Raw genomic sequence first — 25,037 nt, forward strand, 5'->3', positions numbered from 1 at the left:
TCAGGATGTGTCCATGGTCTGTACAGTTTCATCCACCACCTCAATTTCCAGGCGTGACACATTTTCTGTGAGAACAGCAGTAGTTCCCTTTTCACACTTGTATCTTCCATACCTGTTAAAGAAAGAGGTGAAAATTAATCTAGAAGATGGTGCTGCCTAGGAAAACTCATGTAAAATTTTAGACCTAATATCCTACTTTCCTCTACAAGCCAACATTTACCACAACTGCCTATAATCAAGCTTCTGAATGGTAACTGCACCTGACTAATGAATTGTCACCCACTTACAGAACAGAATCCAAGATCTCCTTAATGTGTAGTAAGAACTGTCCTAGGTGACCACCTACAGAATGAAGGGTCAGGCTTCTGGAGCTACACATTAAGAAATAAAAAAAACACCTTTAACTGGAACAGTGCAGTTCTGTGTGGCTTTGGCCACAGTACCTTAAAAAGAAGGGAAAAGCTATTTCTGTAAACTCTTCTCTTTTGGCAGTGGATTGAAAAGTTGCACAACTTGCTTCACCAGTACATCTTGCCAAACCTTCAGCTTCCCCCCAGGGCTGTGACTTCACCAATTCAGCAACTTGGTTCACCAGGCAACAGATCTGAGTGTGCAGAACTGAAATCTGCCAGTTCCTTTCACTCTAGAATTTCATCCACTCTGTATCTTGAACATTATCAGTATGACAAGATCACATGAAATGCACTTAAATGTAACCTTGTTCCCACAGAGTTCCATACGTGACTGTTTAGGACAAAAAATTTAAGAAATTCTGCATTAGTGTCTTATGGAGCCAAATGGCAGAATCACATCACCTCTGAGGAGGATTTACAGGACAGTGTCACATCCTGTGCAACCTGGCCCTGGGCTTTAAGGAAATGAACACTGAGAACAGAAAAAGCTGGGAGGAGACACTGGACAGGGACAAGGAAACAAGTGTGCAGAAATCTCTTTTGATGTGTCTTGCCAAATGAGAGCACTATGGAAAAAAAGCACAAGTTTGTACATTGTGGAAGTGGCTGAGGCAGGGCTGTTTGATCAGGAAAGCAGCAATGCTGACAAGCATTGTTAACTTTATACATAAGATGGGACTCGAGAACAAAAAAAGCCTCGTGACTTCTCTGTTAAGGACAGTTTGCAGTTAATAGCTAAAGGCATCACAGTGTATTTCTGGACCATGCTGAAGAAACTAGTGATTGAAAGTATGTGTGTCTTCCTGAAAGTCTTGCACAGGGCACATGTTCCAGCCACAGGCCAGAGAAGAGTCCTAGAACAAAACACAACCCAGCAGTCACAGGCTGGAGCTGGGGAGTTTTCTGCTGGTTTTTGTTTGTCCTGCAGTGAGTTTGTGTATGGAGACTAAGGAGAGGCTGGTTTCCAAATGCCCACTCTGTGCTTGGGCAAAGCTGCAGAAGGTACATGATGCTATTTGTCTGCTGACATCATACAAGTTTTGGCAAAAACATCCCAGAACAAGACCCTGTTGCTCCCTGATAGCAAAGGTAACCCGAAGTACCAGGTCAGTCACAAATGCAAAATTTCATTACTTTCCCAAACTGCCTGAAACTCCAGAGCAGCCTCTTGGGGTGGGGTAAAGCAGTGGCAGATAAACTCATTTCTTCACCCATCCATACATGTCACAGCCTCTATTCCACTGCAGGTACAGCCACTAACTTTGTTTTCTCCTTCAGCTCAAATTCATACACAGATTTAGAGATTACTCTGATAAAATGTAGTATTAGTTTCAGTAGGAATTGGTGAGAAGAGCTTGGCCAACGCACAGCTCCAGGAACACTCACCTGTCCCCCTTTCTGTTGGCCACGTCGTAGGGACGGAGGAAGTCCAGCTTGCTCTTGCTGATCACACAGATGTCGATGTTGCTGCCGGAGCCCAGGTCGTTGTAGATGCCCGCGGCGATGGCATCTCGCACAAGCTGCTTGGCTTCCTCTTCCTGGAGAAGTTAAAAACAGCTGTCACTGCACAAGCACTGGCACTTCACAGAAATGTTTGTCCATGTGACAGCGGGAGCTGTGAGCTCTCAGAACAACAAATGAGATAACGGCACCTTTCTAATCACCAGCTACTGCAGAGCTTTAACACAGGGACAGCCTTTTATCCTGGTCATGATCCACCAGCCCCCAGGACAGAGCTGGCTTAGGAAAGACACTCAAGGAAGCAAAATTAAGATTTCTGTCTTAAAGAACAGAGAAAGTAAATTCTATATTTTCATCTTGCAACCTCTTGTGCACATGTACAGTACCAGGTCCCTGTAGTGCCCTCTGTGCAACAGCTGCATACAGATGAAAGACCCACACTAGTTTAGCTACAGGACTTCCCCAGGTAGGCACTGTTGAATCATCCTCTGTAGTAACAGAGTTATTTCTGTGATTTTGTAATGGAGCTCTGTTTGCTAAATTTATTCAGCTCCTCCTAATAGTAACTCTGTGGCCACGCAGCCTTGCTCTGAAGTGCAGCTGGGTAACATTCTTAATTCCAGTCTTCAATTCAAGAGCAGAGACTTTAAAAAAAATTGCTGAGAATACTGGTAACACTAGGTACACCTGTCAAAATACTACACTTTCTATTGAAGTTCTTACCATTTAAATGGGGGGGAAAAAAAGAATTTTCTATTTTATTTCTGTACACTTCAGAAATTCAATAGGTAGTAGCTAAAGTAAAATATACATTTAATATGGGTCATTCAATGCATGTGGGATTTATATATTTTAAAAGCATGTGTATTTCTAAATGACTTGGTACAACTCGTAGAATCCTATTTGCAGCAAAACTATACTAGAAAACCAGAACAGGAAGTAAAACTCACTATTTTTACTGCATCTGAAACCACACACTGATCCTGCAGCACTTCTAATGTTTGACCTCTTACAGATTTTGTGAATCCCCTTTCTTTTAACGGGCAAATGTGCAGCTGATGCAACTCACACCCCACACCGGGCTGCCCGCTGGCTCTCTAGAAGCTGTCCGACTAGCCTGAGACCAGTGTGGCAGTGAGTGTGCCACACAGACACAACGAACGTTCTGCTGAGTGTCTTTTACAAGGAAACATCTCAAATCCATCAAATTCTCCATTAAAATATTACAACAGGTCTGTAATCACCTTCATTCCCCCCCCAGTAAAAGGCGAGCAGGGTAGGGAGGGCAGGCAGGAGCAGCAGGAGCCATCCCAGCTGCGCTGGCTCCCTCTACAGACCCCAGGCAGGGCTTGCTGCTTCAAAGGCACTTGACTGGAAATCCCAAGATCAGATCCTCTGCTGCTGGAAGCAATCCAATACACAGTAAATCCTTAGTCTGGCACCGTAACCCAGGATAGTGAGTCTGAAGAAATGCTGCAAAACCACTTTAAATGCTGTAAAAGACAGGCACTTGTTCTCAGCACCTGCCAAAGGACACGCTACCACCACACTGAGCCTCCAGTTCAGCACGGGGTCAGACCCTCTGCCCTGCCCCTCTTCCCAGGGCACTGCCGTACGTGCCAAGAGCCACAAAACGAGCCAGGGCATGTCCTGCACCCTCAGCTCCACTGAAGCCTGTACAGGGCAAGTGCCAGAGTTCCAGTCATCTGGCACAAGTGTCAGAACACAAGGAAAACAGATTGTGTCCATCTACACACACCCCCCCAACCCCTTTAATCTTTTCAATAGCCTTTTCAGTACATACCAGAGCACATAAGACCCCTTAATTTTTCCTCAAAGGTAAAAAGAAACTTACTTCAAAACTATGACTAGAGCACGCCTGATCCAGAAAAGAAATAAGACTGAAATTCATCTACGAACACAAAAGTTTGGTCTCTATTTTATCCTCAAGTCCCTTGTGGCAGTTGCTGCTCAGCCAGCCCAACACCCTCACCTGGATGCTCAGTTCACCTCAGCTGCTCATCGTTGTTCTGCTGGTATTTCACACCCTTCAGTAATCTGCCACTACACATCACGAACAAAAGAGCAAATATTCAGTGCTGACTGTGGTAAATGCAGCTTTTAAACATTTGCCTCATTTTCAAGGCCCTGGTGTCTCTGCCAGTGCCCTGCCACAGCAGCTCATGGCCTCCAGAAGCCCCGGCTCGGGCGGCAGCTGCACACCCCCTGTCTGCAAGTGCTGCTGAAGAGCCCAAAATTAGCTCAGCTACCCCTGCGTCTGCTCCGGGGGCATGCTCTGCATTCTCCAATGGGCTGCTGCAGAAGAGCCTGGTAATAACAGTACCCCTGTTCCAACAGCTTAATTAAAGTACTGACCAGGAGGAGGGCACTGTCTTCAGTACACCACAGAAATAGTATAACTGCTTATTTCACTGCCAGTTTTATTAGTATTACTCTTCAAAACAAAACAAAACAAAACAAAACACATTAAATCTAATTACATTTTCTACCAGGTTGACCAAAACAAACCAACCAGGCTGTAAAAATAATTCCTGTGCCTTTCATCAGTGGTTTTGGTAATAAAACTCTGATAAGTATTTTCTCATTCAATGGACAGAGAATTATTGTCACCAATTTGTTACATGATAAGGGTATTTTAATAGTATAGCAAAACAAAATACACTAAAATAAAACAGATAGGTTTTAAAAATTAAAAATCATTCTGGTTTTGCCACCATTAAGTTATTATCTGAGTGTTAACATAAGACAAACACTAGAAAAAAGTTAGAAAAACACTACATCAGACTGGGGAGGTTGTTCCACTCTTTTTAGGACTCTCGCAGAGTCGTCTTACTAAGTGAAAATGTATTCACTTTTTAAAATGTACTCTATCAATGTACTGTTATCAGAATAGTTCTAAAAATACCAAGTGCAGCCAGTAGAGCTCAGCTATAACTGCACTGAAGGCATCCAGGACACTGATGTGTCAATAAAAGGTAACCTCAGCCCTTTTGTCCGATACAGTGCAGCCTGGTTCATGAGCCTGGAGTAATTTTAATTACAGGAAGCCCTCCTTCAGTGCTGTGTTTACTCTTCCTCCCCTTTTCACAGTTAAGAAAGATGAGCAGAATAGCCACAAGAAAAACCATCACAACACCCCTTGCTCAAGCTCCAGCACACATAGTTGCACGCCCTCAGAAAATGGGGAGCGCTGACACAGCCCCAAGTACAGGGGCATGAAAGAGCCACTGTTACAAACCCCTAAAAGTTCAGAGTATAAAAGGAGTGCTTCCTGCTTCACGGCTGCAGAGACCAAGCTAACTGGGAATATGGTTCTCCGGGGTCCACGCTGCTGCTTAAATGAGATTACAGCAAGAGTGATGCACTGCAGCACGAGCCGGCTGTGACAAGCAGCACTTTATAGAGCTATCTGTTTGTCTCCATCACCACATCACACGATGTGTCCCCGGACTCCAATGTGCAACTCCATTTACCACCACATGACAAATGGGCAGCACTTGTAAAGGCGCAAAGAGGTCCAGATCAGCCGTGTAATGGTCACCACAGATGTACCGCGGCGCGTGAGGGGGGAGAAAACAGACCCCCAAGTTCATTAAAGTGACCAGTAATGGATCTTTCAAAATGTGTCTTAGGAATAGTGCAGTAAAGGCTAAAATAAATAACTCAGCATGGAAGGCTAATCTGAAATGGTGTTTGATAAATTATTTATAACACAGACAATTGTCTGCATTTAATATTGGCGCTACTGGTAGCATCTTTAAAAGATGATTTATGTGCTGTAATGCCATTAAGCTTTATATGGGCCCACTGCTAGCTATAAAGTCTGCTGAGATTTAGAGAATGAGTTTTAAACTGTCACTGCAACATCATAGTAGATAGAGCCTGTATTAAATCTTTACTTTAAACCTGTTATCTGGAGAGTTGCATTTTGTAGACACTCAGGAACTGATAGATTACCTCTCTCTGGCTGCTATGGTGCAAGTCCCAAACAGCACCAACGAGCAACTTTTACACATTATTCTTGTATATGACTCGAATCAAGTTTCTCTTCTCACTTAAGCAATTTCCAGATTTCAAATGCTGCTGAAGGAAAAAAGAAAATAGACTTTCCTACAGAAAATGTGTATATTTCTACATTACATTAATACTATCTTTACTAATAGCTTTTACACAAGTTTATGATTTTGCCTCCAGCAGTAAAGGTGGCAGCTGGAACAATGCTGTGAATCTTATTTCCTCAACATTTTGTAACTCTGCAAGCAAGTTAAACAGGAGATGCCCTCTCCAGATTTAAAAACTAGAAAGGACTTTTCTTTTACTTCTTACCAAATTGAATGCTGTGAGGTATGTGCTACACAGTGCAGTTCTCCAACAGTAAGCCTTGGCAAGAATTTAAAATGTAGTGCACAATGAATACCAGTGCAGAATTTGGTAATATGTAACACTTTTTAAAAAAAAAAATACCTTCAACAACTATCTTTTACAACAGAATGAAATTTGTACAACTATAATGTAAAAAGTTGATCTTACTTAAAGTAAGAATCCACAACACTCACGTGGGAAAGAGAAGGGAGGGGGAAAAACTCAGAAGCTCCAGGAAGGACAATGATAATAAAACTGTAAAGGAGAGCTGGGAAATTTGGGCTAGAACAGTGATACCTCTTGAAGGACATAAGCACCCACAGAAGCATAATTAGACTCTGGAAGAGCAATCAGCAGATACAACATGTGAGAGGATGTGCAAGTCTGCCTGCAGGGAGAAGCTGTGGTGGAGATCAATATGTAACTGGAAGCAATGCTAAAATCTGCTGGCAAAGGCCAAAGAGAGAACAAAACTGAGGAGCAAAGTACTTCGTGTTTCTCTTGTAAGAGGTTGAAAGACTCCATTAGGGAGAGTGGAATTATTCTGGCTACATTCTGAAGCTGGAAAGGGACTAGCACCTGCAATTTAAACCACTTGGGTTTAACAACTCTTCACCAAAAAAAAGTATGCATTTCAAGTAGCACCTCATAAGCAGATAAAGGAGATGTGTAACAAGATATGTCATTCAAGTTTTTTGTAAGCAGACCTATGCTACAATCAAAATAGTTTGATTTTCTCTCATCTTTGATCAAGTGAATGACATTTAAAAGTAGCCAGTCTTCCTAGCTCTCTCCCTCACCCTTCTTCCTCCACCATCATTTTGTCTGTGATCTAAAAAGTGACAAAAGAAGTTAGAGGCAAAATACTGAGATTTAACAGTACACAAAACAGGCTATTAAAATAGGTGTATGTGATGAATACATAGATCAGGATTCCAAATCACAGAAAATTAACACACCAAATGACCACAGCACAAAGAAACATTTACAAGATGCAAGTAGCAAGAATTAAAGCCAGGATCACACCAAAGGCAAAGGGGTTATGAAAATCAGAACCTGTAAGATTAGCAGCATCTGGGGGACACAGAGCAATAAAACAAAGATAGGTCCTGGGAACAAGCACCAGTTTGTGCATAAAGAATCAGCAAAAACTATGATACCATTCCCAGCATGTGATGGAAAAACTAAGATATCTGAAGATACCTAGGAGTAAATCTGCCCTGTGTAGGTATAAAGATGGCATCGCCCCCACTCTGCTGAACTTCAACCACACACTGCTTTGAAATCAGGTATGCTCTAAAGAAAAAACTCCAGTCCAGAGAAAAACAGGCCTTCAAATACTATAGACAAGTCTGTTTAGTTTTACTGAACAGCTGTTAAAGACTACGACAGAGAAATTTAGTAGTTTCTAAAGCAAAACAACTGTTACCGCTTTGAGCGTTAAACAGCCAAGTTATTTTCGGTGAAGGTAACAGGTATCATGTTATTTTCCAGTTGGTTCCACAGCCTTATTTAACAAGAAACTGAAATGCTCTGAATTCTGAAGCGTAGCTTTCATTCACTCACAGAAGGCAAGTGAATGACTGTGTATCTGCATGACAGTCTCAAGGACTCAGAAGACTATTAACTATGGTTAGAATTTTCTCTCCAGGACACATCCTGCTCCAGTGCTGTGGAACGTGCCTTCCGCTTGGAATGGTGACTCCAGATACATCTGTCTAAATTCTAACTTCTGTGCAAGCTTTCAAAGCTGGACTTCCATTGAAATCAAAGGGGAAAAAAGTAGAGTCCAGTTTCAGTCCCATAGATTCCCAGTTCCCTTGTGCCACTGGACTACTAGCCTGCTTGCCACTGGGTACCTTCTCAAAGGCAGGCTCTGCAGGGCCCATCACCATAACAGGGCATTAAAAGACAAAAACCCAACTTGAGCAAATCCCTGGATTTTGAACGCATTAATGTTCTGCCTACTTTACACAAAACACGGAGAAAAATCTGGTTTGTTAGGAAGGAGCTATTTTCAGCACAAGTACGGCATGGGCTGGAAATTATGGAAAAATAAATCAGAGCCCAGCACTGACCTAACAGCCTCGTTAAAACTCTGCAATTTCTGTTTTTACACAAATGTACCTACATTCATTAACAGATCATGGAATCATGTAATTCTTTACTGCATTTGATGTCAGTTTTGTCGTGAATAATATGTTAGTGTTTATTTTTCTAAATGTTTTCTACTAAGAACTTTTCAGATAAAATGCACCTTAGTCTCTTAATTATTATTCTGATTACAGTGTTCTCATGTTGCGCTGGTAGATGCCTGCAAGCCCAGACTCATCACCACCTCCCCCTTTCAGATATCGTGCACCACACAAGTATAATAAACCATGTTAATATTTCATACCAGCGTGAAATATGCTGGAGTATCAATTCAACATCTGCTGTCTTTAGGGTACTGGCGTCCCGCAGAGACACTTTCAATTTGTAATTGAGTTCTATACTGAATTAATCAGCAGTTTATCTTTTTTAGTAAAATAACGTCTTCACCACTAACCTGGATTTACATTAACAATTTATGCCAAATTACCTGCCAAGGCAAGAAACTTATATGATTTGGAACTACTATTCAATAACATTAGTTCTTATATGTCACTCCTTATGTGGAGAGCAGTGCAATCCATATTTCCAATGGTACAGAATTACATTGCAAGCTCCTCTCAGCTACAGAATTTCTTTTAATACTATTCCCATACTCTGAACTAGGACTGAACATGAAAATGCATTTAACCCATCACTTCTTATATCTGGGTAAAATTCATAATTTTTTAGGAAAAGATTCTTAAAACTGAAAGAACACAACAGTGGCAGAGCTGTAAATTCTGCCAGGCTGCAAGTGCTACTCTGCCAGGGCAACGTCCCCAATTTTCTGCACAGCTGTGTTACTGTGCAGTAACATACTGAACCTCAGTACCAGCAGGCAGCCAGAGATGGAAACCACGCGAACGACGACAGAAACACTTTTCTAGTCCATATTGTTACTGCATATCAAAAAGAATATCCAGCAAAAACATGCCTGGCTTCAAATAAAGCAAATATCTCTTCATATGACTATTACTTTACCTCTGAAAAAAGAATGAAAAGCAATGAAGGTCAACATTTTGTTTGGAAAAAGGAGTCTTGGGCCCCCTGGCACTTTTTCCTCCGCAAGGCTCCCACCCCCAGCCTGCGGGCTCCACTCTCCCCTGCCCGGCAGGAGTCACTCGCTGCCTCCACGGCCCTCGCCGCACGAGGGGCACTCAGGCTTCCTGCCATCTGAAATATTTTCCAGGATGTTTTGCCTGGCTTCTGCAGTTATGGGAGATACACAAACTGAAACGATTTAAACTGGAACACCTGCTCCTGAGAAATGCATCAAAAATAATTACCTGTCCTACAGCTACCCTGTGCAGTGAAATGATCTCTTAACACAGAGCCCTGCTTCTGACTAGCTTGTCAACATCATTATGTACAAAGTTTAAGTGTTACTTTTGTAAAGGTGAAGAAATTGTTGCTCTTTGTCATGCAGCAAGACCCAATTTAAACTAAGGTAAAATTTATTTCCCTCAATAGCCTGTAAACAAAACCAGAAGAATGCTACTAGGCATCACTGGTAACTCGGGCCGATGTTGTCGGCAGTTTCCCACCTACTTCCTGCACGGGAGCTGCACTGACACATGCAGACAGCACACCTGGGAACACCGTCCCTGCCGTGCCAGGGCACAGCGAGCCAGCACGTTTTGAATCAGCCTATTTCCTGATTAACATCACATCCACAAGGGAAATCAATCCAAGGCAATTCTGTGAAAGATAAGAACAGTACTAACTGTCCAGTGTGTCAAGCGGAAAGCAGGTTATCATAATTTTAATATAATCTCAAAATATAATCTCAGCACAATAAGTCTTTACTTTCTGGATGACTGCACTAACAACCGAGACTTACTCATGGAAATTCCAGTCTCCAAATGAGACAACACCACAGGTGAGGAAGGAAAGCAAGGGCTCTGTATCGGCACGAGCCCTCAGGACAGGCAGTGAAGATATGCCACCAGCAGCCTCGGTTATTACCACCGGGTAATGAAACAAACAGACAGGGAGCACAGAAACACCAAGTGCCAAGTGCTTATTTTTTGCTCATGGAGTTAGATTCCCGCCCCCCCCCAGCTCCCATTTACTTAATCTCTGTGTTTGACACCAACAGGGGTTCAAGCATCTCAGACAGTCTCTCCAGCTTAGCTCTGCTAGTCTGGCTTGATCTCCACTGTTGTCCCAGTTCAGCTGCCCAGGCTCCCAGCAAGTGGCACCTTCCCGTGGCGCCGGCCCAGCGCCGCCTGTCAGCTGGTGGGACTCACCCGCGGCCCCCGCACCTGAGCCCTGCGGCAGGGACCGGCAGCTCCATCTCCACCACTAATGAACGTGGGGTTCATATGCAGCTTGTCACTGCTCCTCAGCCTCCAATCACACAGATGCGGGCTAAATAAGACTGATGAGGCAACTATTGTTGAAGATCAGAGAGTTCTGACAGTTTCCCAAACTAGCACAGTATTACTGTCAGCAGGTAGAAATAATTCCACCCTACTGAGGGACAGTAGGAAATATGAGCACAGAAACATTTGAATGATCTGTATGTCAGCTGTTTAAAAATGGGAGAAAGTGACATGTTTTCATAATATTTTTTACTATGCCTGTTGTATTTTTTACTGAAATAAGAGGTACATGGTGAAAGTTGCATTTAAGCTTTTTACTTTGATACGGCACAACCAGTGCTGCACATGGAGCATCTAGAGCAAGCCGTTCATCATGCCTCAGCTGTTTCACACTGGGGATAGGGGGCTTCCAAAAGTACCTCACAAACCAGCAGCACAGCCACAAACACAACTGTGGACCAGAAGAGCCTGACTGCAGCTAGTCCCTTTCCTTCCAAGCATCTCTTTGTGAACACACCTACTCTTGACAGCTTCAGCTCTTCAGTGAAAAAGGTCACCAGCTCCAAATCCTCACATCTGCTCACGATTCCTCCTTTTACAGAGGATTACCCAAATCTCCCAGTGGAAGCACTCCTAAGATTTGCTCTCTAACCCACGTTTGTCAAAACCAAAAAGTTAACCAAAAGCAATCACTGCGGAGTGACCACAGAAGGAAACCTGGCCAACAGGCAAAGGAATGCCACTGCTGGCAGAGAAATTCGAAGAGCAGAGCTGCTGCAGGAGGGCAAGCACCACGCCCCGAGCAGGGTACAGCCAGAACAGCCCTCTCTGATTTTTAACCTGTTCCTACCCCTCCAGAGTTTTTTTGCTTTCATTCAGGACCACTTGATTTCCTGCCCCACTTAAAAAAAAGGGTATAAGAAAATGTCTGTCAATATAATCTCACATTTTTGAGGTGATCTATTTTAAAAATAATTAAGTGTCTGCCAGACAAGCTCCTTCCATTTTTCCCCCACCTATTCCACACCTCAAACTCATTACACAAAGATTTACTTCCCGTTTCCTGCAATAGTTCTGCTTTCTGCAGCTTCTACTGATTCTCTTCCTTTTGGATCCTCTTTTTATTAAACCCAGCTGTTTTGATGAAATACAGAGAAGATAGGAAGTTACAAGCAGCCTGTTCCCTTGCTTAAACATGAAGCTCTTGTCAGAAGGCTGCAACATGGCCTCACTGTACATCAAGTAATTCTTTTACAGACAAAAAGCTTCTGCTTTTCAAGCAACTGAAATCCAATACCAGAAGAAAATATATAACACCCCCCCAAATCTCCCTAGGAATTCAACAGCCACAATAAAGATAAACCCAGAACTCCAGCATTTAATACTGTAGATGTTTTTACCCCCAGATCATGATGGTTTTCATATCCACTGCACAGTATTCTGTACTGTTGTTTAGCACCAGAAGGCATGAATGCATTTGTGAAATCTGACTGTAAGGTTTAAAAAGCATGTGGCTACTCTATTGAAAGAAAAATTGTCTGCAATGAAAGATCTAAGCTCAAAACACTCTATTAGATGTGCTGTTCTTCCACTTATGTTTTTTAAGGTAGATCTATAGCTGCCCACATGACAGATTAATATTGTTCCACAGTAGTTAGGTGCTTGGCATTACATTTTTGAAGCATCTACAGGCCTTCGGGGCTGAAAGTGTTCACATCTTCAGCAATCTATAATGGTTCCTCTAGAGGCCAGCACTTGCTTCATAATGAAACACGCCGCCATAAATCAGGCTGCAGAAGTGGCACTTGGGTACGTCACCATCTATCTTCACAGCTTCTCTGAAGGATGTTGGGTAAAGATCATCTCCCGGCATTGCAACCAGGGAAAGGACCATCACAGTTGGCACTGATAAAGCATGTGCTACTTAAATCTGAAGACACGCTAAGTCTATGGAAAAAAACACATCCTGCTGGTGTTAGCATGCCTGAGGCAGTGGTAGAAGCTTCAGCAACTCATCTTCAAAAGGCAGAGAGCCAGGGCTCTAGAAACCTGCAAAAATTGGCTAAGCCTGCAGTCTTTTTTTTTTTTTTTTTTTTTTTTTTTTAAGTTGAGTATCTTCAAAGTCTACAATTCTAACTGTAGGGCACAGCAGCTGCCACTGCAGATTTGATCCTCTCAGCTTTTGGCAGCTCTCAACTTGAAATTCTAGCAAAAGAATTTTTCAAGTTGCTATTATTGCCTGTCATGGATTTATAAATATTGTGCACTATCTGCTGTGGCATGGCTCTCATGGGACACCAGTGCATGCCAAAAGCATAACAGAATGAAAAACAGTTCCTATTCTTCAAATAAATGCTAATTTTTTTTAACTGTGCTCACACGATGCGTTTGGTGATCAGCTTCAATAGTACAGAATATATATCAGAGGCAAAAAAGCTGATTGTCTTTTCCACTAGTATTCAGCTGCTACTTTCATTAAGCTTGTTTAATTACATTCCAGATGCTAATTTGCAAGTCGATACCAGAGGGTGCAGGACAGTTTGCCTTTGAATCATTTTTCTGTGATGTGATGGTCTTGAAGCACACCACTACCCTCCAGTAGCCCTAGCAAGATATTCTGACAATTAGTGTAAAAGAAAGCAGTATTGATCTTGACAGAAAAATATTAATCCTCTACCCATTTTATTAAATTAATCTCCAGGAATTTTATGTTTATCATCATTGCCATTTCATAGTAAATTTTATGTAAAATGTACATAGTGTACTTCAGATTTAATTTATTTTAATTTCAATAGAAATAGCATTTGTTGTTTCATTACTTTATTGGAGAAAAAAACATATCAGACTTAGAAGGCAAATACTTTAAGCTGGAATCTATAAGCAGAACACGAAGTCTTTAAGAGAAGCTGAGCTTTATGAGCTGAAACTTTGCTGCTTTAGAATACAATTACTAAATTGTTATTCAAATACCTAATAAAAAAAAAGGAAGGGTTAAGGTCCATGCAAGTCTCAAAGATCTAAATATCTATTTCCACAAATTGGTGGGCTGCATCTCTACATGCTTGTTAAAACACTGAGTATCTGCTGCCATTTATGGTTGTGTATGAAGACAATTTAATTAGGATGACCTTTCTAAATAGGAAAAGTTGGAGATTTACCAATTTTTGGTGCCTTTTTTGGTTGCTCTTACACAAAGAATGACTTAAAATACAAGCTTGAAAACTAGCTGAGAATAAGATGAAATTTTTAGTTTCATAGCACATCTCTTTGACATTTGTATCTTTGAAAGCAGACTGTTATGCTGTAGCTGTTGATTCCAAGGATTTGTAGTCCATGTTTCCAGAAAGAATAGCACACATGCCAAGAGCAGAGTCACACCAGAGGCTGGAAGAAGAGACTGTCATTCTCACAGTGGCATCAGGGGAGAGGGGAAAAAAGTAAAGTAGTCTACCTCTGTCTAGTGGTTCTTTCTGTCAGGCATCTAGTGTAATGCTACTTACAGAAGAAACTTCGAGTGCTTATTAAAAATACTGCAGTATTTCTGATAGCATTCATAAATATACTAGAGGCCAGAAGTCCAGTGCCTTAGAACCCTCAGCTTACGACATTTTCCTAATTTTGCACCCCTACAACTGTTTCATATTTGCTGACAGAAAGAGAGGCAGCTCCAGGAATAACTGGAAAACTTCTTATTACTAATTCTTGAGCAGTTTAATGAAAAACCTCTCAAAACAAGGTGTCTTTTTTTTAAAATCAACTGGTATTACATGCCACATTTCTTCAGGAGATGTAATTGTTTACGACACATGACTTTAAATTTTAACTGATCAACTTTGGAGAGGAACTCTGTGGACTTCCAGGACCCTCACCTGAAAATACACCACACATGAAGGGGAGGAAATGACCCACAGCAGTTACATTACAAAGGTGAGGAACATCTGACAACCTTTACTGAAGTAAATAAACTTTCTCCTTTTCCATGTTATTCAGTGATACTGAGTAGCTGTAAGATTTGTTATACCCACATTTTAGGCTCAAACAATTGCAGCTGTTCATGCTACAAGTTATCTTTAATGGGTCCAACTTTCAGTTGTGTTCAATTCTCAAGTTTTTCCCTTACTGTGAAATTATTAATCAATTGGAATGAGAATGAGCATTCACTGAAAGTCTGAAGAGATTAATGAAGTTTAAAAGGCTTGACACCACTGAAGCAGTTTACAAAATATGGTTACAGAAAGCCCTTTGTTTTATTTTAGCAATTGTCTGCAAATAACTGGATTTTTCACTGTTCACTTTAGCAGGCACTGAACATGGTGTAAGTATATGGAAATAAGACAGATAATGCAAAAATCATGTACTGCACACGTCCCAGCTGAATAGCTTATTCTGATCTTAACCATGACACTCCAGCTTTTAGCTCTCCTGAATGATTCTCTGTAATCAACAACCAAACTCTTTTCAATTTTTATCAGTATCAGCAGAACACAAACCCATAACCTCATAAATCTTCTGATCATCAGCTTTTAAATATATAAAAAAGTGCAGTTACTAATTCTGAACACGATCAACCAGAAATCTGCTTGACTTCATGTTTGTGTTGGTTTTACAATCATGCATTCTCTTTTCCAGGCTGAGAGAAAGAAGCGCACTGATTGCTGACAGAAACTGCAACATTGACTATGCAAGGGCTGTTAAATTCCTGAAGTCAACTATAATTAGTAAGTTGCATATTTTTAAAGCTTAAATTTAAATTTGCAAGAAGCTGCATTTCTTCTAATTTATTTTAGCTGTGAAATTTCAGCAGTAAGCTGATATTAGTACATTTTAAGTACAGGGAAACTAGAGCAGATGTAACTTTTTTAAAGTTTCAAATCTCTTTAAATTCTTATGATCATGAGAATCACTGAGGGAAGAAACACTGACTTTTAAAAAAATAAATTTCTTACCTCCATATCAGGTTTGTATTTATCTTCAAATACCGCCATAGCTGCTAATGATCCAGAACCTAGGGTAACAAAATTAGGGCACTTATTTAGCCAGTGTACTTAGTTACAGGGTTTTTTTGAAGAAAAGGATAACTATCAGTAGCACAAGCAAGACCAAAGTCTACTTTCCCTTACTCTAAAGTGTCTACCCTTCAGGGCCAGCACAATTTAATCCTAAACGTACAGCCACTGTGCACAGTGTCATCATCCCCGTTCCTGCAGTCTTTACATTTTTCACTCTTTTGATCACTAAGATCCAAATATGAGGTTGCAAAGAGAGAGTTAACTGAATATCAGTTTGCAGCTCCTACTCCTCCATTGCTCCTACCCCACCTTTTGTGCCTGGCCACATTAGAGGGTCTGTCACTTACTGCCCAGGCACTGGGGATGAGTAGATTGCTCTAACGAGCTGCCCTGGCACAGGCACCTTGGCACGCAGGGCGAGAGATGCCGCGATGGGGACGGGGAGCTGGGCTGCCACCAGCCTCTGCCCAGTTCCAGTTCCCACCAGCTCATCCTGCCTTCACTTTGTGCCATTACCCTCCCCTGGACAATGGCTGCACAGGCAGAGGGACAGATGTGGAGACCTGAGTTTAACGCTGCTCCTCTGGGAGGGTGGCAAGTGCAGGCAGGGAGCAGAGGCCACCCCTGCCCACAGCGCCACCGCAGGTGCCAGACGTGCCTCTGGGCACTAACACCAGGAGCACCAGGGCACTGCCTGGGGCTGTGAACTTGCTTTGTTCAGAGAGAGCAAGGCCGTGGGAAGATCTCTTGTCTGTCCGCAGCCCTAACCATATTTTAGAGCATGCTACTTTTGGGGAGTGAGTAAAGTTACCTGCAATTTTTTACTCCAATTAGAAGATTTTTTGGCATTTATTACTTTTTAACTTGTTTTGCATACTGCTATCTGTTTAGCTGGGTCACAGAGAAAGCCATATTTTCTATTTAAAATGATTTGTGTATATCGCTTGACCACCTCAATGGTTTAGTGAAAGAAAAAGGCAGCGATTAAACAGTTTCAAATGAGGTGTCCTGCTGATTTTATCAAGTCTGCTGAATGTATAATGAAAAAGGAGAAGCTGACAGTGACACTGTTGAGAAAATACAGACTACCTTATCTGAACCATTTAAGGAGGTCCAATTATAGATCAAATTTAAAGGGTAGAAACAGCAGATTTACAGACACAAATCAATGAACATGGTAATCCCAATGAATATGACAGATACTCCTGTTACAGAATATTGCTGTGGTTGAGGATCATTACCTTTACAGTACCAAATACATCACATCTAAAAGCAGTAGGACACTCTAAGTGTGTACTTGTATTACAAGCAATGACTATTCATTTACACCTCTGAGCAATGCATGACTCCATTTTTTATATGCTGAAACCAGGAATGCAGATTTTTAAGCAACTAATAACAGAAATGAAATGCTGATACAAACAGCTGGTATCAGAGCAAATCACAAATAAAAGGACTTTTACTGATTCTTCAAACAAGGTCAAAATAAGGCAGGTTCCAAAACAAATACAGGACGTGAACCATAAATTAATAAACCATAAAGTAATTCCTGTGGAATGACACAGGAACAGTTCTCAAAGGGGGGGAAATCTGAGATAGTCTCAAACTAAGACCACATTCTGACTACATGCAAATGAAGGCTTACCATGAGCAGAATGGGAAGCCTCAACACCAGAAAACAATCTTACCCTTGGATAAAGGTTCTTTGAAAAAATTAAAGAGTATAAAGACTAAAAAATGTGCAAGAATGAATTTTAAAATGTTCTGACAAAAATTAATGCATTGGCTACTGAGCTAAGAAAAAGTGATCCTAATTTCTGAATAATTATCAATGATACAAACACTGCAGTTATCTCACACGTAGTTCAGATGGGATGCTCTCCTCCAGATACTTTTTGAAAGAAGTTCCCAGAAGGACCCACAGGCAAGAACCCATGCACCTTGTAACGTTACATGAAATCCTTTATGCATAAATAAAAGTATAATTCTTTATCTTGCCAAGATGTAAATAAATACCAAAGCTAATATCAACTTCACATTAATAAATGTACACAGTTCCATAATGCAAATTTTTAAGGAGTTGTACAACTTCAAATTAATAAATGTAGACAGTCATGCATTAATAAATGTAGACATAATGCAAATTTTTAAGGAGTTGTAGGTTTAATTAAGACTTTAAACATGTAGACATTTACACCTGAAAACCAAGATCCCAAGGAGGCTCTAACAGAAGAGGAAATAAAGCTGGATAAGGCTGAATAAACTAGGATTTTTTCGTCTACCATTTATAAATCCTAAACATAAGCTTTATAAGCTTGCATTTTAAAAGTACCTTAGCAAAAGTCTCACAGCTCAGCTAAGCATTCTCTGAAAGAGCAGAATTTTGTCATCTTAAATAGCACAGTGAAAATTCTTCACTCTTACTAGCACCAGATGTAAACACCAAGTTTTCAGACACACAAAGAGGTATATTTCCGAGTTCCTCTACTGAAGCACACACTCAGCTGTTTGACAGCAGCAGTATGAAGTGTTCCCAGCACAGGAGTGTGCTGGCCTGTGGCACACTGACTCACAGAGCCCTCGGCCCCTCCATGCTGCCGGAGGACCCGCAGTGGGCACAGCTGTGAACTTCACCATCCACATACAGCCACTTCCCTCTGCCTGTCAGATTCCACAGAGGATCCCAACAACCCCACAGCGTTCCAGGTAGTTCAGCTGGCTCGTGAAAGCTCAGCACTGGAACAGGAGAGCTGGCAGTAAAATCTGGGAGCTTAAGTAAACACTGCAAGTATGGCTTTCTTCTTGCAGTACCTATAAAAGCCCAGAAAACTTAGATATTAAAGGTCTATGGAGAACTTGTTTGTACATGGGGAAACAGCTGTTCTCTTGTCCATGTGTTCAGTGCCCACCAATAATTCATTTTTAACAAGCACGCTTTGCCTTTACTTAGAGACAAGCTTAACAAATCCCAAACAATGTCTGGAAAAAGATAAAATCCACACACTGCAAAACACCATCCATTAAATAGGGATAGATGTTACCCCCTCATACACACAACCCTGGACTTCAGTCACTACCAGCTGGAATTCAGCATTGCAAGATGCAGCAGTTCAGCCTCGAATCTAGTAAAACATACCACAAAACTGTGAGGTAATGGGTCATTAAATAGTGTCTAAGCTCAAAGTAATATCAAATAAGGTGTTTATCTCAGATCACTTCAGTCTGAAATCTTAACATGCAACCAATGCAGAAATAGGGAGTTTTCTTTTGATTTTTTTTTTTAAATGTTGAAAGGTTGCAACTGTTCTGCATATAAGCAGGAAGTATAATTAAAACAAAAGTGTAATTGGTAAAGTCATCATATATGGGTTTTCTATAACACTCAATAAAAACGTTTCAGCAGGATTTTTAAAAACCAAACTGCTATGAATGGTTACACTTCAACAGCCTTGGAAACAATCATCAAGAAAAAATGTCAATCAACTGAAAAAGAATTTATTTTGTATACATTTTCAGGAAGTTACTCTTTAGAAACAAATACTCAGGAAGTACTAATCTAGCATCTAAATACATCAAACAGTTGATTACCAAATTATACAGAACTACAGAAACTGAGAAGCAAATCTCTTTCTGAGGCAAGTGCTTCTCAGTCCAATAATTAGCACAAATCAGGTAAGTTATGAAACCATAAGAGATTATTTTTTTCTTCTTTAAGAAACATTGGTCATTTCATAAGTTTTCACAGCCAAGTTATTAAAAAAATTTTCTGGACTCAACTGTAATAAGCTCACTTTAAAAATCCCATCTGGTCTTCCCCTGAGCAGTTGTACCACTTCACTGCTGACTTGGAGTGAAATCTGATAATTATTGATGCATAGCAAAAAGAATCCAGTTGACAATTTCCACTGTGTTTTGCAACTGCAGTAGCTTTTCTACAAGAGATGAACTGCATCTTTTTAGCAGAACATTCACTGAAGACAACTTATTGCTAAGCACAGTCCATTTTCATCACCCGAGGACCTGTTTGCTCCCTCAGCCTGCCATGCAGAGGATGCACAGAGCCTTGAGAGTAACACTTAGCACTTCCTAATCCATCAGTGTCAGGGCTCCCTGACAGGGCATTTATTCACACGCACTCATTGTTATGCAATTTGCTGTTCATTCGAGGTAGAATGCAGTGCTCTCCCCGGCCGGGCTGGGTTCATTTTTCAGGCCGGTCCCCGGCTCTCGGCGTGGTGCTTGCTCTGCAGGACCACACTGCCAACGCCTGAAGAGCTGATTTATGGATAGGAAGCAACACGGGCACCAGGGGACCAGCTTCAGCCACCAGAGACCACTGGAACATACTTACTGTATCCAAAAGCTGAACTACAGACTTCAAGTGCTTTAATTTTATGCATGCATTTCATTATAAGTCTTGGCCAGAAGCTTTCCTAGACAAGCCAAGCAATCAGACAATCTTGCATCGTTTGCTGAAATCCAATTTTGTCCTTTGTCAGCATAAACGGTTTAATTTGATGTTTTCATTCCTGAGTAAGCACCGAGTATCTTTTAAATCTGCCTTGCAAGGGAGGACACCACTCTGTCCATCCTCAAACACGTTCCAGCTAAATAAAACACACTCCAGCACATTAAGCCAAACAAAACCCCAGCATTTCAGCCATCCTTCCTCTTTAACACTGATTTCCAGAGATGAACAGGCCAAAAAGACCTACCCTGATTTAATAAACTGCCCTTAGACCATTTGGAAAAAAAAAAAAAGGCAAAACAAAACCACACAACAATAGATTTGTCTAAATACAATCAAAAGACAATTCCAACTATCTCCAGTTCAATCTTTGATGCTTTTTCTTGCCAACTCAGTTCTATTTTTCATTTATATGCATAAACTCATCTTTTTACTAAAATATATCCTAGTCACTGGAGGAAGTATGAGTGGATTGGATGCAAAGGACATTTATGCTGAGGGCTTTGTTTGACAGCATGGCCAAAAGTAACACCACAGGCCTGGTACAGATGACAGCAAACCAAAGTTTAAGTTACAATGAACTTAAGCCATTGATATTCTACTTGTCTGAACATATTCTGTATTATATTATTATAACTACTTTTTTGTGAGGGAAAGGTGGCCAGGATTTCCAAAAACAGGCACATTTTGAATCTTTTACAATGTAGGTACCAAAGTAACCACACACATAAAGGAAGCTGTGTGACTTTAGTCAGGCAGTCAAGAACAAGCAGCTGTCAGAACTGAGTCAGTCAGTTTTACAGTTTACTACAACACTGGGTACAAGGCAATTCTAATTGGAATTTACTTTTTTATAAGTATCAAAGACTAAACAATGACATCACATGACTGTGACATGGATTTTGCTTGCCCAGAGTCATCTCCCATTCCTGAGGTACTGGCACCATCTATGGGTCCAACACCACCTCTGCAGGATGTCTGGAGATTAAGCCCTGTTCTCGTTACTTAACCAGATGATTAACAGCTGCACCCCATCTCAGTGCAACCTCTTACCTTTTACTCCCAGATTATTACCTATGAATCACAAAAGAATTCAGAACTATTCAATAGTACTGTCAGCTTGTTTGATAATATTCCCTTTGCCAAAGATGGGACAGGTTCTCTAATATTTCAAGATGTGTGTTCTTCCCTTCAACACCATGTGTGTTATTTCTCTTCTCAAAAAAAAAAAAACCCAAAACAAGGCTGATTATGATCAACAAGGCTCTCCTGCAAGTCACAAAGCTTACTGTAGCTTAATACTTCAGGATTGTTACAACAGGGACTCTTCAAGCATCCCTCATTAATTAGAGACAGAAAGAAACAATTTTATCTAGAGGACATGACAAAGAAGAGTTAGAAGACAGAGGAGTACTAATTTAAATTCACAAATCAGGATTAGAAATGAAGATTTTGTACTCAGTGATACTTCAGTCTTCCTGAAAGCTTTCATAAGAGGCCTCTAACTGGATTGTTTTGCAAGTTCACAGGCAAAGGGGTACAAGCTCAAGAGCCACTTCACAACTTGAAATTATCACTACTGTAAAGCAGCACTGAGGAGTTCAGAAGTTTAGTTGTCCCCTGTAGGTATTCTTCACCTCCCTCTGTACCATTGGGAAGTAACAGAGCAACATTTCTGCTTTTTATATAGAGAAAAGACACTCCAGAAAAGCTTCCTGTGATTTGTGTGCTGCTACTACAGTGTACTTACTTCCACATTATCCCATATTCATGTTTATAGTTGAAAAAATAGCAAATAAGAATCTATTTACCAAGATTGTATTTTATTGTATATCCTGAACACTGCTTTTAGAATTGGTCTTGACAGGGCAGTACCAAAAGAGCATATTTTCAGTATTACCCCAACCACCACTGGGAAACTGAACCAGGTGCACACAGAACTGCAGAGCCCTGGAGCTCAGTTCCTGCTAGCACAGAAACACCCTGCCCAGAGAGCAGCTGAGCTACTGACACTTAACCCAGCAGTGGGCTGCAACTGTCCAGCTGAGCCCAGCAACAGAAATAAACTATGTTACTGAGCTCCATACAGTAGCTCAAATCAATTATTCTATGTAGCAAGTACTAAAATGAAGCCACTTATTGAGTAAAAGACAGCTGCTACTTCACAAGAAATAGAGAAATACAGCAGTGCTGGAGGAGAAACAAGGCATAGTTTTTTCCTAATGAAACTACAGAAGAACTTCAGGCAGGATTTAATTCCTCAGGTGAGACTTAATATGCACCATAAGACAGGATTACCTACAAATCAAGTTTCTAAAGGTTTGGGGTTTTTTTTACAGCAAGTTTTAGGGAATCCCACAATTGTCCTGCTTTAAGGTATGCTGGGGAGTGCAAACAGCAATGTTGCTAATACCATTTTTTTGGCAGCTTAAGATTTCAGAAGTCTAAAAGCCCATTAAAGTTCTAGAAAATACCAACAACAGTGCACCCACCTTACAGACATGGGTACAGGTTCATTTTGGAAGTCTGAGCTGTGTACAGCTCCCAGCAAACAATGGAATTTAAGCAAAAACAGTTTAAATGCTACTTTAAAATTATCACCCTCTTAAGCAGGCAGTTGTCAAGTTCTGCAGGAGCATCACCTACCCATGGTGACATAAGGCAGCTTGTCTGTTGATCCGTGGGGATAGATGCTGTAAAGGTGAGGGCCCGTCACGTCCACTCCCCCCAAGACCAGGGCAGCACCAATGTAGCCTTGATACCTAGGAGCAAGGTTTACACATGAATCTGGAAGGCCACAAGAACACCATGGGGTTTTTTTAATGCAATGGACACATTTGAGAATTTTTCCAGTTACACCAGGTACAACTCTGTAACAGAAAGACCTCTGCTACTGCCTGGGAGCAACAGTTTAGGAACTTTACTAAAACACAGGAAATTTCAATGTGAAACAGAACAAGCACTGGACAAGCAAGTAGGCTGGATGATGCATCTGTGCTAACAGGGACACAGGCTGGATGATGCATCTGTGCTAACAGGGACACAAGCAGGCTGGATGATGCATCTGTGCTAACAGGGGCACAGGCTGGATCATGCATCTGTGCTAACAGGGAGATAACTCGGATTAGTTTTCAAACCTTAAATGAAATTCCTGCATTGGCCATTAAGTTTTTATTGAGACACTTCAAAGAGAGCACTCCTTTGTTTCCTGTTAGGTGTTCTTGACTGCTTTCACTCCTTAACTGACTGGTTTGTGACACACAAAAAGGCAGACTGCCCAGCAGAGCAGCCTGAAGGGCCTGAGCTGAGTTACTGTCCTTTATCTCAGTCACTTGGTTGCACAAAGTGTTTTCTTCTCACTACTTTATTTGACCTTCCTAAAGACTTTTCCACAGATTGAACAATACCTTTAATTAAAATACACTCATTTCATTCTTCCTTTCTCTTTCAACAGCATTTTTTACTTCTGCAAGAGACAGCACTGAACAGTACCAAGATACTGAAAGGTTTGGAGAATATGTCTGCAGTTCAAGGGCACGTTCTACATCCTGTTCCTAGGTAGGAAGTTCAACTGCCACTGGCTGCTGTCAGTGCAGCAATCCAATGAAATCTTGGGATAACTACAGTACAAATTCCAACCATTTCACTCATTTATCTCACTATACCACTGTCAGATGTCTCTATTGACAGCTGTGGGCTTCAAATGGGTAAATATTTTATTGTTTTGAAAAAAAAATCATTTTGAGGTAGGGATTCTATTACAAGTCACATGAAATTCTCATTTGGACAAGCTTGCACATTACAAGATTGTCACAGGTCCATCCATTGCACTACAAGCATACAGAGTTTTCATGGGCATGATCAGCAGTTTATTAAGCTATTGTCCTTCTGGTTTTGCCCTGTGAACACTACTAGCACAGTACAACTACAGCATCAATCCTTTAAAACACCACAGACTTGATTTCTCTTCCTTCTCCGTTCAAAAGCCTATGAAGCAAAGAGCAATATTAAATCTTTCCTAAAGCCTTGTTAGAGGCTTATTATATAGACTGAGGAAGGACACAACTTCACAGCACCTTAAGTGTCACCTAGTGGTTTTAACAGCACCATTAATAACTGAGAAAGCCATGGAGTTACCTGAAAAGCATTTGCTTTAGCATCCGATTTGCTGTGGCAACTCTTGGGAGACGTCCAGTAGACAGTGAATGGAGCTCCAGATTGGAAGAGATCAGCTGAGTGGTCATATCAGTGTCTGCAGCTGTTCCTGCTCCACAGCAACTGGAAAGTGTTAGGAGCCATTTAGGAAAAGATAAGGAGGACAAGGGAAAGAAAGAACTCTCTGCTTTAACCAACAAGTACAAGTCTTTTCACTGTACGATTAAGAAAATTAAGTTTCTCATACAATCAGTATTTTCAGAGCAGGAAACAAGATAGTCTAAGTGCAAATGAAATACCAAAAATCCCCAAGCCCTTAAAGTAACTTCATTTTAAGTACATCTTGATGTTTGCTGTTAGCAAAGGACACAGCTACAAAACTCAACACTACTGCCAATACCATTGCACAGTAAACAGTTTTAATACTTACTAGATATTAGGAGAAATGAAGTGTATTTTTGAACAATTCTTGTCAGCAACAACCATCCCTTCGGTGGCTCTCGTATCTGCCCCAAGGACTATGCCATCCTGCGGAAAGAGGGAGTTACCCCAAAACCTCGACCTCCAGCGGGGACCCTCCCAGCACCGGGACCGGCTGCAAGACCTGGAGGGCTCAGCGTGGGGAGGCCACAGGAGCCGAGCGCACACAGGCCTCGGAGACACCGAGGATGACTCAGCACCGCGGAGACCC

General features: G+C 41.2%; 1 protein-coding gene across 1 annotated transcript; it reads right to left on the reverse strand.

Annotated features, from left to right (window-relative positions):
* On the reverse strand, positions 1–24,874 carry PSMB7 (proteasome (prosome, macropain) subunit, beta type, 7; the record flags this gene model as incomplete). Its single annotated transcript, XM_008948249.1, has 6 exons — positions 1–112; positions 1,800–1,951; positions 15,661–15,719; positions 22,838–22,953; positions 24,329–24,469; positions 24,777–24,874. Coding segments are annotated over 6 exons (678 nt in total), but the record flags the coding sequence as incomplete, so codon positions are not given.
* Positions 24,875–25,037: the final 163 nt, after the last annotated feature.

This window comes from Merops nubicus, unplaced genomic scaffold (assembly GCF_000691845.1).
Source record: "Merops nubicus isolate BGI_N331 unplaced genomic scaffold, ASM69184v1 scaffold24009, whole genome shotgun sequence".
NCBI lineage: Eukaryota > Metazoa > Chordata > Aves > Coraciiformes > Meropidae > Merops > Merops nubicus.